This window comes from Amia ocellicauda, chromosome 2 (genome assembly GCF_036373705.1).
Source record: "Amia ocellicauda isolate fAmiCal2 chromosome 2, fAmiCal2.hap1, whole genome shotgun sequence".
NCBI lineage: Eukaryota > Metazoa > Chordata > Actinopteri > Amiiformes > Amiidae > Amia > Amia ocellicauda.
The window spans coordinates 27,046,569-27,063,324 of NC_089851.1; the positions used below are offsets into that span (position 1 = coordinate 27,046,569).

The following is a 16,756-nucleotide window of genomic DNA, read 5'->3' on the forward strand; positions in this document are numbered from 1 at the left end:
TATTATTATTATTATTATTATTATTATTATTATTATTATTATTATTATTATTATTATTTACTTTGACAGTTGTAGACATGCATATGGAAATATAAGCTTGTGACATGTTCTTCTTACCAAACTATGACATTTTAGATCCTTTACATACAAAATGTAATGATGCATGCAGTTGCAATACCCAGTTTTGGGTGAAAATCATTAACTATTTTTACACATTCACGTTTCTTAAGGGGTTCACAAGCTTTTATTCATTGTAAAATAACTATAGAGATTGCTTTTCATAAAAAAAATTATTAAAGTTTTTTCCCCAAGATAGAAAAGCTACTTTGAATGCAACTTTGAATTTTATGTTTACAAGTGTCAGTGAAAATCGTGAGCCATTTGCCTTCACTGACCCCATGTATCAGCAATTCTGTATTTCATGTTTTACTGTATATAACTGCATGCACCATACACTTTTACATTATGTTTTATTATTTCAGTTTACTATAAAAGTATATTTCCCTGTTAACTTTGTTAAAACTGTTTAGAATTAATTAGTATCAGCTGCTGGAGTGAGGTACTGGAGACTTTCTGGGCAATGTATGCTTGTGTTTACTCTCTAAATTGTTGAAAGACTACTTCCATTGACATTTCCTTCCATATTTCTCTGTTTTATAGGAAGTATGTACACAACACAATGCAGGACATTTCAGACTCAGGATTTCACGTTTGATTTGCCATGTTTTTCTAAAGTTTCCATTGTCACTTTGGCTAAAATCTTTTCAGCTGTCAAATGATAAGCTGGAATTTTATCTTCACCAATTTTCATTCTGAATTACACCTGCTGTTTTGAAATTTCCCTTCCATAATGTGTTAGTGCACACACTCACCCCATTTTAATGCAATTTTCAAACCTCTGTATTTTTCCAGTGCCAAATATTTCAGTGATGGATGTATTTGGCTTTTTTTGTTCATACAAGAAGCAATGAGCTCTTGCATTAGAAATATTTCATATGCTCTCAATTACAGCAGTGTGGTACATATTTCGCTATTTCATCTCTGTAATAACGGCTTGTTTTCCCACTTCACATAGAGTAGCAGACAGCAAGAACCAATGTCAGGTGTTTCCATTGTGTCCGGATCAGAAATCGTCCTCTTTGCAGCTCATTTTACCCAAGATTACAGACTTTTAAATAAGCTTTGAAAATTCTCTGTAGGTATTGAACATTTCAGTATTACTACTCAGCTCCTTGAATCTGCCCCTGCAGATAAATCAAGTGTTCTGGTACCAATAGTAGAAACTTCCCTTGCTGTGTCTGCATTTTCACATGCAGTGTCTTTGAGGTTCACATTTTAGACATTCTGCCCATTAGAGACATTGGCATTTATTTACCTTTGGCAAACAGTATTAATGGAAGGTAAAAGGATGTCTTTTCCTATTTTTGCTAGGGAAAGAGTTACCTCAGACTGAGAACTGTGTTGCATTTTAAGTGTCTCCTTCAGTACAGGGGAGCAGAAGTGAAGCCATTTCTACCAAAACAATCAGTGTTATCAGATTTGAAATGACTACTGCAGATCAGTGATGAGTGCTTTGATTGAAAGTCGGGATTCAGGATACACAGGGAATCTATCCACTTAGATTTGGCTGCCTAGTCTGCCAGAAAAGTAAAAAATGATACTTATTTTTTGTCACAGCCATGGACACTGCATTTGAAAAACATTTTCTCAAGACAACCATGGACTCGCTTTTCACTAAAGCTTTATTTTTCCTTGGTAAATTAAATTTCAATGTGCAATCCTGTCTACATTGACAAAACAATGGGACTCCAGGAAGGCAAGTTCAGAATAACTACTTTTTGCCAGAGGAAATTTTTGTATCTAAATATTGATCTCCAGCATACAAAGATGGAAATAAATTGCTAATAATAAGGAAATCTAGTATTATGCATACTTAATATTTTTAAATACTCTTTAGATACTATTTAAGGGCAATTTAACACCTAATTCACATGCAGATAATTCGAATTGTGGTTCACTTTTTTTGCGGTTCATCTTTGGTTTGTTTCACACCGGAAATGCATTTACATGAATTTGAATGTATTTGAAAGAGAGATTATTACATATTTCAGTGTACCTTACTGTTAGGTAATAGTTTGAAGGGCTTTAGCAAAGCAGCAAGGCAGGGCTGCATCTGAGTATGTCACTTTCCAGTTTTTGCATACACACTCAGGTGTCGCCTGGCCAAACAAATGCACAAACATCACACAAAAAATATGAAGACATAGGTGCCCTTGCTCTTGCTCCACCACCTGTATTGCATTATAATATTTTCAAAACTAATAACTCAAGCATGCACACAATTGACTACTAAAAAATGACAGATAGTGCTTGTGGACTGTATTTGTTTTTTGCAATATTTAATATATATCTAAATCACAAAAATACTTTTTAATTCATGAAATACGAAACAAAATAAAAACAAAACTTGATATGCAATCCATATTATGTGTTAATTATAAGCTGAGGTAAGGTGCTGGTAATAAACAGTATAGTTATGATGTATATACACTCACCTAAAGGATTATTAGGAACACCTGTTCAATTTCTCATTAATGCAATTATCTAACCAACCAATCACATGGCAGTTGCTTCAATGCATTTAGGGGTGTGGTCCTGGTCAAGACAATCTCCTGAACTCCAAACTGAATGTCTGAATGGGAAAGAAAGGTGATTTAAGCAATTTTGAGCGTGGCATGGTTGTTGGTGCCAGACGGGCCGGTCTGAGTATTTCACAATCTGCTCAGTTACTGGGATTTTCACGCACAACCATTTCTAGGGTTCACAAAGAATGGTGTGAAAAGGGAAAAACATCCAGTATGCGGCAGTCCTGTGGGCGAAAATGCCTTGTTGATGCTAGAGGTCAGAGGAGAATGGGCCGACTGATTCAAGCTGATAGAAGAGCAACTTTGACTGAAATAACCACTCGTTACAACCGAGGTATGCAGCAAAGCATTTGTGAAGCCACAACACGTACAACCTTGAGGCGGATGGGCTACAACAGCAGAAGACCCCACCGGGTACCACTCATCTCCACTACAAATAGGAAAAAGAGGCTACAATTTGCACAAGCTCACCAAAATTGGACAGTTGAAGACTGGAAAAATGTTGCCTGGTCTGATGAGTCTCGATTTCTGTTGAGACATTCAGATGGTCAGAATTTGGCGTAAACAGAATGAGAACATGGATCCATCATGCCTTGTTACCACTGTGCAGGCTGGTGGTGGTGGTGTAATGGTGTGGGGGATGTTTTCTTGGCACACTTTAGGCCCCTTAGTGCCAATTGGGCATCGTTTAAATGCCACGGCCTACCTGAGCATTGTTTCTGACCATGTCCATCCCTTTATGACCACCATGTACCCATCCTCTGATGGCTACTTCCAGCAGGATAATGCACCATGTCACAAAGGTCGAATCATTTCAAATTGGTTTCTTGAACATGACAATGAGTTCACTGTACTAAACTGGCCCCCACAGTCACCAGATCTCAACCCAATAGAGCATCTTTGGGATGTGGTGGAACGGGAGCTTCGTGCCCTGGATGTGCATCCCACAAATCTCCATCAACTGCAAGATGCTATCCTATCAATATGGGCCAACATTTCTAAAGAATGCTTTCAGCACCTTGTTGAATCAATGCCACGTAGAATTAAGGCAGTTCTGAATGCGAAAGGGGGTCAAACACAGTATTAGTATGGTGTTCCTAATAATCCTTTAGGTGAGTGTATATGTTCAATCCCACTTGATCCGCATTAATTGACTTAGTTAATCGAGTACACAAAAAACATAAATATTTACCAGTGGGCCACCATAGACACCATCCAAAATATAATTTCTAAAATATCTGATCAATGCGAGGATAAACTTTAAGATAAAAGAGCTCTGCTGCCAACTCCAGGGTGATATCAACAATTGCCATCACATTCTGTTTCCATCAACCCCCCGACCTCTTAAAGCTTCCTTTAATACCACTGAACTGAACTTGGGGGTCAGTCTATAGGTGATACCCACACAAGAGGTTAACCTGTCATCTGTGTCTGAACATTGAAGAGATTAACTTGAAATCACTTTGTTCACCCCGCAATGTAATTCTCAAAGCACCTATAGATCCATAAGCTGCAAAGTTTGAAAATATAGATTTTTACCTTCAGTTCACTTTTGCTCAGTCTACTGTTATGATTGTGTATGATAGATTAATATTAGTCTTACAAACTGACTAAGCAGTTTTGTTTTTCTTTATAATATTAATATAACAACCAGTATTTATAAGCTCATGTGGGTGGTGTTTAATATGAAGTATTACATTAAATTAAATGTTAATGTAATCCCGCTAGGTCAGAACAAAATCATATCAAATGTATTATTTGTGTTCTATTTCTATTAAGTATTTCTGTTGGTATGAAAAGGTAATCATTTTGGTTTGTATTTCCCATGGTTATCAAAAGGAAAACCTTAAAAGAACCCTTTAAAATTATTTCATTTTCTGATAAACAGGATTTGCATATTGTTTAGTCTGTGAGGCATAGCAGTGAGACATTTATTAGAAAATGCTGCCAGTCTGCTAACAACCCTTACAAAATAAATCACCTTTATTATGAGGGTAAACGAGTGTCTTATGTAAAAGACTTCTAAAAAACATGGCAAATGTTAAAAAAAAAACAACTATGTACTTGTAAAACTTTATCATAACTGTTTTATTCCAAAAGCCGACAAGCTTGTTGAAAATGCTAAAAAACTTTATATTGCACAAGAGGGAAACTACATTTTAAAGACCACCTGCCAGAAACAATTCAACATGAAGTCTGTGCTTGTACCCATAAAATTGGTATCCTTCTGCTGAATTTCCTTCACAAATCTTTCCCTTTTTTACACAGACTTCATGGAAAAGGAAATGCATGTTTTACCAAACACTGTAGTGTTAAGGGAATTCTTGAATGTATTGCTTAAGATTAAAATTCGTTTGGTTTGAAGCTGAATAATTATTTCCAAATTCAACACTAAAGGTTTGAAGATCATTTTCAGTTATTACCAGCTCTGTAGGTGCGGAGAGAAGTGTTTCTTCTCACTAAGTTTTTATAGAATGTCAATCTATGACAAAAAGTGGGGTAAATCAACCGACCATGTTTAAAAATAATAATAAAATGTAATGCATGGGATCTTTTTTTTTCATGAAACTAAGTGGCACTTAATGGGAATCAGTGCTGTTTTTCTCTCTTGTTGAAAAATTAAGTAAACTGGAACATTTAACTTACTTATTTACAGATTCTAAGAAATAATATTAAAGGAGATGTATGTATGGTATGGTAATATAGGGATGCAAGTCCCTTTAAGTGGCAGCCGCTATGGACATTTATTTAATCAACCTGCCTATGCTCCTAAATAGAATAACTAATTGAGATATAGAGGAATAGAGAAATAATGAATCAATATGTTGTTTAATTAAGACTACATGGTCATCTTGCACTAGTGCAAGTGTAGTCTTAGAAAGCAGGTTGCATAAAATGCAGGGCCCTAATTATAACAAACATAAATATAATAAACATCCACAAACTACTTTTAAGAAGAAAGGGAGCCCACTGCCTTAACATTACAATTTAAGTTCTCTAAGGCTGCACACAAACTATTTGGAGCACAACAAGTAATTCCTGTGTAGATGTGTTATGTTATTCTACATTGGAATAGATTATAGACAGAGCATATACATATTGGGATTCAAGCTCCATTCCTGGAAGCATCTTCTGCTTTTCAGGTCCCAGCGCCAGCTCGTAATTATGGAATTATTCTAATTATTGTGTCAATTCGACATGAATAGCATTGTTTTAACGTTGTTTGCAGCTGATGACTTATTGCACACATTTCATTCAGGATATACAGCCGATAACATAACATGCAGTCTGTAGAGAATTATTAAATACAGCAGTCAGACCAATTACGTCTCTTGGCGTTTGGTTGAAGCAGAAGCCAGAAGACACTGTAGCCCTCCAGCAACTGAGTTCAAGATCCCAAGTATAGGTGCTTAACAATGTTTTTGAAACATTTATGCATTTATTTACTCTGATGCCTCCTCATAATTAGTAATGAGCTGGCTTAACCCAGCTTTAAGCTGTTTTGATTTATTTTTTAATAACCTTAGTCTGGGGGGTATTTTGTTGTTATGAACAGAATTTATAACATCCTCGCAACAAAGCATTACATAGCTTTATATTGCAGCAACACTGGTGATATGAATTTCTTCTCATTTATATTTTGTGTTGTGACACAGCAGGGGGTGTAGTTTTTGAGTGTCTGTGGATCAGGGTTGACACATACCTGCACACATACTTGTTTGGATCTTTGTTGCATTACAGCAAGTAAAACAAAACATTGTTTTACCGTAGGGTGCTTATTTACACTGGGTAGTCAGGCAAAACTACTGTTGGGCCACTAAACAGTTGCTCAGTCAATAGTCGAAATCTCAAGGCGGGTCTCATGGATGTAGTATGGGTGTTGTTTTGTAGACCTGTTCATCCTCTAGTCTGGGCCCATATCCAAATTCTCTATTTTAGTGTAAATGGAGAATTCCAATGCAGGTCAAGCTTGATACCAGTTAAAGGAACATGTGGCCAGTTGGTAGGGCTGTCACCTGTTACATACTTTATATAGGTTATTTTAAACAGGAACTTTGTATGAAAGGCTTAAATAATTTTTTGATTTATACGTGTAGACTGCTTGTCTCCATTGGTGCACATATTTCATACAATAGCATGACCAAAAGCTGGAAATTCCAGTAACATTTAAGCCCCCTGTAATGTTTAGGGACACAAAACTGGAAGATTCGCTTGGCTGTGGTTTAAAATACAGTTCATGTTTTCAGGTATTCAAATTGAAATCAGCAGGCATGCTGTGACATCTTGGAGAGCACATGCATAGTTGTATTGTTTTACTGTGCAGAAAGCATGCCCAAGTTTAGACAGTATACGCTAAAACAAATAGAAATCAAAGGCGTGGCAGGAGTTTTCTGAAACAATTTAACTATACATTAACTATTTAACTATACATGTCTCAGTATTGAAAAGTATGTAATGGAAATATAATATAACAGAAATCTATTTTTGTGTAATTGTGTAGCATACAACCCAACCTGGTGCACATCTAATATTTTCTCAGATCCATTTATTTCTCCTGTCTCCTCTTGTCATAACATTTTTGCATTTAGTGACCAGGTATCAGAGCCATAGATGAGCACTGGTAGTATGCATTGGTCAAATACTGTTCTCTTCAGGCAAACAAGTAGATTTCCTTTCAATAATGTAATGTAACATTTCCAGTTTGTTGCCACAGTTTGTTGCCGTCTGAATTTTCAATCATGAACCTTTGAAATATAACTTTATATTTAGAATCAAATAAATCTACTCCAATCTGATAAAGTTAAAAAGGCTGATATTATGTAAATATGTTTCTGAGAACATTAGGAATTCAACCCCTCTGCTACAGGAACAGGTGCAAAAGATTGCTATAGAAGGTTACTATCATGGTGTCTGTGTAATCAATGTGTTTTAACTTGGCATCAGAGTAAATTAATCTGTTTCCTGTTAAATATTGGATTCCAAGCCATAACTCACATAGTGATATGGCAAACCAACCAGACCATGAATGTTTCAAAAGAAATCAGGGGGAAAATGATTTGGAAGCTCAGTTCAGCAGAAGGTTACAAGAAAGTTTAAAAGACACTGAATATCATAGGACCATCATTAAGAAATGAAATGTGATTCATATCATTCAGTCAGGCAAGCAGGAGACCAGTTAGGGATGCTACTGTGAAGTGACTTTGAAAGATTTGCTGAATTCCATGCCTATGTCTAAGATGGGATTCAGAGATACATCGACAATATCTCAGTCCCTGCACAAAGCTGGCCTGTGTGGGCGAGTGACAAGAAAGCAACCATTACTGAAAAAGACCCATCTTAAATCTTGTATGCCCTTTGCAATAAAGCATGCAAATGATACTGCAGACATGTGGCAGAAGGATTTGTGGTCAGACAAGAAAAATATTTTGGTATAAATCCAGAGCATTACATCTGGCACAAGCCCAACACAGCACAGCACCAAGTCAGCACCATCCCAACTGTCAAGCACAGTGGCGGCAGCATCATGTTACAGGGATGCTTCTCATTAGCAGGGACTGGGAAGCTTGTTAGAATTGAGGAGAAAATGAATGGTGCAAAGCACAGGCAAATCCTGGAGGAAAACCTGCTGGAGTCAGCCAAGAATCAATACTGGGTCGAACAAATCACATTTCAGCAGGACAATAACCCGAAATACAAGGCCGAAGCCTCACTGGATTTATTTTTATGAAGAAAATGAATGTCCTTGAGTGGCCCAGTCAAAGACCAAGTTATAACAAATATGTCTTTGCTCTGTGCAATGCTAATAAGAGTGCAGTATAACATTTTTAGACATTTTGTTGGCAGGATGCAGTATCCAATACATAAATATTTTTTATGCTGTTTTTTGGTTCCCATTTATTCAGGTGTATGAAAAAATACGGAGGATATATATTTACCTATTTTACCTCAGCATTACTAATAAGTACAGAAACTATTTTGACTAATTTTAATACTAAAAATAAAAGAAAGAACAAGCTCAGCAACTTTCTCAACGAAATCCTCTAAACGCTGCACTGAGAACAGAATCAAGTGATGTGGTACTCTGTCATACCTGTGATGTCAGGGATATTGTATTCTTCCTATTCAAATCAAATTTTCCATTATACCACAAGTGAGAGCACAGACTCAAAAGCATCCTGTTAATTGCAAACACTGAAAGAGACAGGTCTTTTGTGAAACACTTAAACACCTGTCTGTTCTGAAGCAGAGCACGAGCCAAATAGATTCTGTCAGGGGAAATAATTTGATCTGATTCACATTAAACAGTAAGGTTTTGGAAGTCTCTTGTGCCATTACAACAAATGGTAGTTGTGATGTTACACAATTTGCAAAACAACTATATTCTCTAAAACTTCTGAACTTAACTATCCTATCTATCTATCTATCTATCTATCTATCTATCTATCTATCTCTCCTTAACAAGCTATAAAGGGAAATTGAGCAGAAGTAAGCCAGTAGCTCCAATTTAAATCAAATCTATGCTCCATAAAAGCAACATTCTTTATTGTAAGGTTTAAAATCATTCCAACCAAACTTTTGAACATGTAGTTCGTCTACTTTTATTTTATATTGTGCTTTGATGGAGACCCATCAGCTGTGACTCATGATTCCCTTTAAAATTGAAACACTGCAATGAACATTAGGTTGTTCTTATTCACAGTACCTTACATCAATTGCCTCTTTACAAACATCCTATTTTTTTTTTTTTAAATGGCAAGCACTTAAAATAATTCTGCATACACTTGCAACTTTCTATTGCTCTATTGGGGACTGATGGATCATCTGGTGTATAAAATCGGTACTCTTGTGTTTCAGTTCCAGTAATGAATATCTTTATAGGATGGATTACTATTGTTCATCTAATGGAATTTTTAATTAACTTCAGTAAAATGTCGTCTCTCAATTAGTGAGGGAATTATACATTTTCTTTGTTTCATTCTTGTATGCACCTTTGGAAAGAATGGAGTAGAATTTCTATATGAAATTGCAATGGCACAGTATGTACAGTAGTAACACGGGCTCTGGGTTAGAAATGTATTCCACTAATACAAGGTTAAACAAAAAATGGTGGACTTGTAGCACATGGTTGGCCAATAGGCTGTTAATAGAAGCCAGCTGGACACTTACAAGACACTGGATTTTCTGTATTACTGGAATACTGCATACTGAATACTAAAATATATTTTGTAATTTGTTTTAAGCTAATTTAATCAACTATACACACCATGTTTACAATGCAAAGTGTGTACTGCATATTGAGCAATTCACATACACTCTTGTGATATTAAATAAAGTACTGTCATTACTTAATACAAATACATTCAGTATTTTCCAAATATGAATTTTGTAATACACATAACCCATCTGCTCCCTCTCTCTGCTTTATTCTTTGGGCACAGTGAGAGGAAGTCAACAGTTTTCAACAAGCCTTTGCCACCCTAGAGTATTGTACCTTGTTAATGAAATATAAAATACAAATCTGCACTTCTGTAGATACAGCCAGCTTCTACAGAACTTGATCTATTTTTAAAGGCATTTTGATTTATTTTAAGGTTCTTTGTAGCTCAAACAAAATGGTGGAGTGAGATTATTTCCCCTTGTTACCAATCACAGCTTGAGATCAACATATGTGGGTCTCATCCCCAAACTGGAGCTTTTATTAGAGAGCTGCACTGCCAAGGCACGGTTTTGCCGCACCAAAGCTTGTTTCTTTGTGTGACTTCATACAGAGCCCAGAAACAGCAGAAACCAGGCTAAGCTGGGTAGCAACTCCTGATTTGAGTAAATAGGAATAATTGCAGAGCTGCTATATGGAGGTTTTAAGTTTTTCTTTGTCCACATAGAATGACCAAATGCCTGAAACATTTCTGCATAAAACATTAACAATGAAGGCAGCAAAACAGGTTCGGTAGAATTAACTCCAAAACACAAAGAAGAGAAGGAATGCCAGATGACAGGTTCCAGACTATTTCAAATTTGAATATGTAAGTTTTGCCGTCCTTGGCCAGTGCTGGAGGTGCAGTAGCATTTATTAAAACGGCCTTTATTTCCATCACATTCCCATTTCAGAATTAGGTTTATGAAGTTGCTACCGGGTCTGTACTATAAATACTTACCTCAGAAATTATTAAGTTCAGTTTTATTTTGTCAAATGAAATTTAGATAAAGGTGGTCCTCCTGTAGCATAGCTATGTATCTGTTTATTACGAAAAAGTAATTCCGTTTAAGGGCTTTTTTTAACTTTAGTCCTGCTATTTTTGTGACAGTGTTTTATTGTATGTTGCATAGCAAATCCACGAGAAATGTAATTAAATGAAAGTGTGTGGTAAAGCTATTAACAGTGACCTACTTCCATGATTGCTTAACATTTGATCTACAATGAGGTATAATCAGCTGAAGTCAAAAGCCAGCAAATCAATGCACAGAACTCCTCTTTTAATACTTGATTAGCATATCATATTCAATGAATAATGTAGTTAGTATTTGTCACACTATAACAACAAAAAGGATCAAATCAGAGAGTTATATTAATGTGTGTTTTGGCAACATCTTAAAAGGAATTATCAGAAAGGTTAATATTCAAATTCACATTTTTATTGACAGATAAATAAAACATAAGGGTAAATTCATAGCTAACAGACTTTTAAACTTTTGTTGTGATGGAATATAATTCTGGAGGAATTGTGACTATTTTAGACAAATCTAAAATAACATTTCTAGTATGGTATATTGTTGGTGAATTGCAGGCTACAATCCATAAGGCATAAAATACTCATAATCTTGGACCTTTAAAAAATAATGATGATGTATGTTAGCGATAAACAGTCTAAAAATGCCATCATGTATTATTGTAATAAATCTTGAGTAGGGGTCAAGCAGTGAAACGAGTTAAAAATGTTCACATCAAGGTTATTGAGTGCTAAGGACCTCTGCAAAGGATATGTAAATACTGATCTTGTTCCTAAATGTTCATCAGTAATGCATTGATTTAAAATTGACTATTTTATTGTTCTTTCTTTATTCCATTTTATTTTGTTTTACCCAGTTGCATTCTGACCTAGACAAAGGCAACAGTGAAGTTAAATATACCCTTCAAGGAGATGGAGCTGGCTCTATTTTCACAATCGACCAGACTACAGGGGACATTCATGCCTTAAGGAGTCTTGATCGAGAAGAAAAGCCTTACTACACTCTGCGGGCTCAAGCTGTCGACGTACAAACAGGGAGACCTCTTGAACCCGAGTCTGAGTTTGTCATCAAGGTTCAAGATATAAATGATAATGAGCCAAAGTTCTTGGAGGGTCCTTATACAGCCAGAGTACCAGAAATGTCTCCAGTAGGTAAGAGAAATTTCATCTTCATTTTGAAATGTGTTTTCTTTCACAAGATACAGTGTACACATTTGAATTCAATTTAGCATTTCACATTATGCATTCACCCTTTGCTGTAATAAAAATAAGAAAGGCAGTGATGTATTAGCAATCTTTTGGAACCTTTATCTAAATGACTCATGAAATTAATAATATACCTATGTTACCTGGTTGATAGAATAAGACATGTATCCTGCAGCACTAAAGCCTAAAAGCTACCCTTTGTGTGACTTTATTTGATTACTATCATGAAGCGAGCATTTTAAAATGACAAGATATTTGATTTTTATGTATGGAATTAAAAGCTTTTCCCAGTGGACAGATAAAAATAAAACATTTCACTGCTGAGGGATGACCTAGTACAGAATAATAAGAGACAGTGACAAGGTGACTTTCATTGATATGTGCTTATGTGTCATGAAAGTGATCAAGATTGAATTACATTGTTTTCATCTACATGTAATGCATCACTACAACAGTGTTTACTTCTGCTCAGTATGAACAACTTCTCTCAGGCCGCAAACAAAAAGAATTCTAGCACAGGCAGAATGGGTCTCTTGAGTCTTTTTCTGAACAAGTTGCCCATGTTTTGTTCCACTACTTGACAGGATAAAGCAGGCTATGATAATTGCCGCAAGGGTACTATTTGCATCTTCATAATTAAAGCTATTTTTACACTGCAATTTTTTTCAGCACTGCCTTACTCCAGTGAGTGTTATCAGCTCAAGGGGGGGTGGCTCTCACAGGCAGATAACCATACTCCCTCAAGTTTAATTAAAGCACCTGATAGTTTATACGTACTGTATATACAATATGCTTTGGGAAAGCCCAATAGGGGCTACCCAGTGGACAGCATCCATGTGATATGATATGATATCTTATCAAAGACATGTAATGGCCACTAAATTTTAGACTGAAACTTCAACCCACTCAATCACATATTTCACAAATGGGATTTTACTTCAAGGGTAACATAATGCATGTATTCCTGTTGTTGTGCTTAAGCCTTATAGCTTATTTTGGCATCTGCTCATCCTTCAGTACCAGTCATTTGCCGTGCATTCAGATTAGTTATTTTCCTGGCAACCATGGTTTCCTTCTTATTCACCCATACCATACCAGGAGAATTCAGATCAGGTGATGGTGGAGACTGTGTACAGATAATTGTCTGTATGAAGTGACATCCAATGAGCCTGCAATGAAGAAGCAATCTTTCAGATAGTATTCCTTGGTGCTTTGAAGCATTTAAATCCCCAAATAAATTAAGGTCACCAGGTCATGGAGAGGTAAACATGCTGAAATCATAATGGATTAGACTAGATTCGATATACTTCTTTTCCCCTTCTCCATATATCCATTTCTCCTTCCTTTGAAAACAATGAGTTTGTTTTTTGAACAGTCATAGAGCAGGTACACATAAGACTTCTGCTCTACTGCATGTGATTCATTTTTTTTATTTAAAACTATACATTTTAGTTGGTCTTATGGCAATACTGTACTGCCAGTATGATTTTATGGTCTAGATTGATTCTTGGTAATAAGTCTACATATCCCTCAACTTTTCTGCTTTATCATAAATATTTATTTGTATAGCATTTATTGGTAGAATTCAGCTGTATTTCTCAATTAATACCATATGCTTAAGAAATCTCTCTCTCTCTCTCTCTCTCTCTCTCTCTCTATATATATATATATATATATATAAATGCTTAAAGTGTCTGAATTTTGCATGTAACTAGTGTTTATAATTAAAAAATACAAGTATTTCTAAAAGTGAATTCCCACCCTTTTTAAACGTGAGAAGTGTATTCCATACTGTGGTATCCCTTTGGAGCTATGTGCTGTGCCTTTCATGATTTTTCCTTTTAAGTGTCAAGTATTCACCATATCCACATTATTATGAATTATTAATAATAATCATAATACGATTTTTTATTATTAAATTACAGAATAACTTATAGTTATAGCAACACTGTGCATTGTCAGTGCAGTACCTGAGAACTTTGCTAAATGTGCTTTGATAGTTTACATAGTGGAATAAGCCCAGTAGGTTTAATTTAGAAACAATACATTTTCTTTCAGTATGAAGCTGCTGAGAATGATCAGATCCGATGATGCATTGATTAGGGGTTAGTTTCTGTTCATGCCTATTTACTTTTTATCATAGAAACAACATTTTGCAGAGCCTTTGCACCTTTGCGTTGAAAAGTGAAACTGTGACACATACTCTGTATCGCAGCCTTTCAGTTTCAGTTTCAGAATCTGAGTCAAACTATTACCATTTTGCAGAGGACGCCACATCAACTATCATGATGTGGACATTTAACACTTTCAGATAAGGGTAATGTAAAGAGTTTTAAAATCGGTCCAACTGTCTGATCTGAACTTTAATAAAGATTTTACAGTTCTCAAATCTTGAATAAATAAAGGCATTTTCTCTGTGTATGAGACAGGCGTGACAGTGTCGCATAGGGGGTTTACTAATTATTGAAACACTCCTTCAGTGACACCCCATAAAATGCCTAATAATCCAAGTCAAAACAGGGAGGGAAAGAGAGAAAAACACTGCAATCAACTGAAAACGAGATACCGTGTAATGTTTGAAATGCATCCACACCAGTTAAACTTATATTCGGATAGGACGCGGAGAGGGTGAGGAGTGGGCTGTGGAATTGAAACCAGTGGAGTAGACTGTGGGATTAAAAACAATGGAGTGGAGCACGGTGAAAAATTAATCGGAGCAACATGTGGTCTTTTATGACTTCTCTGCGGTGCTCATATTCTCTGATAGGTAATAAAAAACAAATAACACGGTTATCTACTCGTGTTACTAATCAGTAAGAAAACAAGCCTGGTGATTTCGAAATTCTTCAGATATACCCAAAGAGTTATCAATATGGCTATTATGCTGTAAACCTTGGTCTTGCTCTTTGTGTCAGGTGAACTAAACGTTATTTCCCTAATGAACTATGCATTGTAAATTAAATGTTCACCCATCCTAAGCTGTTTTTACCCATCTTAATTAAGAGTTGCTTTCCACTGCGTTACACTATCTTAAGTGTTTTTTGTTTCCTGACTGTCAATGAAGATGACCTCAGGAGAAAAACAGGAGACATTATTCTTCTATTCTAATTGAAATTAAATTTGCAAACATTTGTGTCAGCTGAGCCGTTGGCCTTTGGTGGTGGTAAATGTACTGCATTCGGGCTTCATTCATGATTAATTTAGTACCAGTTGATCAGTTAGATGATTTCAGCATATTGTTATAGTCAAACATTATATAACAAATGAACGTGTCTTCATTTAAAAGATAAATGCTATATGGATTGGTCATTCATGATCAGTCCTTTACTTTCGAAGGAAGAGGGTTTGTCTTTCCCTATTATTTATTTATTGCATAAATACACATAATGAGTACGGAAATTGATTCATATATAGTTTAGTGTATGTTTCTAACTTGGGTTGATTCATTCCAGTGAAAATTAATTATTAATAATCTAACTTGGGTGCCTAAAATTAATTCAGAAAATAGCTTGCTCACAGCTGTTTGGGAGAAGATGTCTAGGTACTCTGAAGGGGAGCCACCTAGCTGTCTATGTCTTCATCTTCATCCATTTTATTTGGAAAGACTTTATTTTTGATGGACATAGTAGGTTTGTTATCATTCTCTGTTTTGTTGAAAACTGTTTTCCCAAAATTGTTTTCTGGAGCTTTCTCTTTTGGGCTTCTCTGGAATACATAATCTTGCTTCTTGTTGTGGCTAAATTTTTCTCTCAGGTTGAATGTAATTTGGGGATGTAGTGAAGAAGGTAGGGCTTCTGTTTTCCAACACCTATGTTTTAAAGGTGCTAATGCAGGGCTTGTGTGCATTCCCTAAACATACATCACCCACCAGGACCCATCCTAAGTCGAGTCTCTGCGCAAAGGAGGCGTTTGTGAAGTCTGTTGACTTGTCGTCTTATGGGCTCTGATGAAGTCTCTCCCAAGCAAGAGTTGACAAGGGTCTGTTGCTTAGAATCTGGTTGCACTCAAAGAGCATAGGCAGGGCTAGGCTGATCTCTCCATTTACTGCTTCCATCTGGAAGCCGTTGCCTTTTCTTCCTGACATTTCAACAATTCCATAGGTTCTCAGTGAATTGCCTTGGATGCCAAACAGTTCAAAGAATTCAGATCTTGCCAATGAACCATTGTTGTGGTCATCAAACATGGCACACATTTTGACTGAGCTTCCGTGGCACCCTTGTGGGTATATTCACACTAGGAATATCTTTGAACAAGACCTTGCTGGTCAAACTTCACCACATACCTCAATACATTGGGAGCTGAGGCCTTTGAGGTCCAGGGGGCAGTGGCTCTCGTTATCACACTTCACTGGTATCCTGCACTCTTTTATGGTGTGAGACGATGAGGCAGTGCTTAAAGCATTTTCCATTTTCCCTTAGGTATGCTTTATGCTCATCGAATGTCTTTGCTCTGAAACCTCTGTGGTTTGCTGAGGATAGGGCTCTGTTTTCCAGTTTCATCCTCCTTCTTTGCAGTGGTATCTGAATAGGTTTCAGTGGCTGCAGGAACATCTGCCATGTTATATCCATTTTGATATATGTTGTATTAACTTTACCATATGATACATCCATTTTGATATATGATATTTCTATTTTGGTGTATCATAATTACTTTGCCATATGGTAAATCCACTTTTAG

The 16,756-nt window shown here is 36.1% G+C and overlaps 1 protein-coding gene across 1 annotated transcript in view; it reads left to right on the plus strand.

The window, feature by feature from the left end:
- Window positions 1-16,756, plus strand: part of LOC136768110 (cadherin-12-like) — a 169,096-nt gene that overhangs the window by 80,208 nt on the left and 72,132 nt on the right. The window contains exon 4 of the mRNA XM_066722166.1: window positions 11,731-12,025. Coding sequence (XP_066578263.1) covers window positions 11,731-12,025 — 295 coding nt within the window. The remainder of the gene's footprint in view (window positions 1-11,730; window positions 12,026-16,756) is intronic.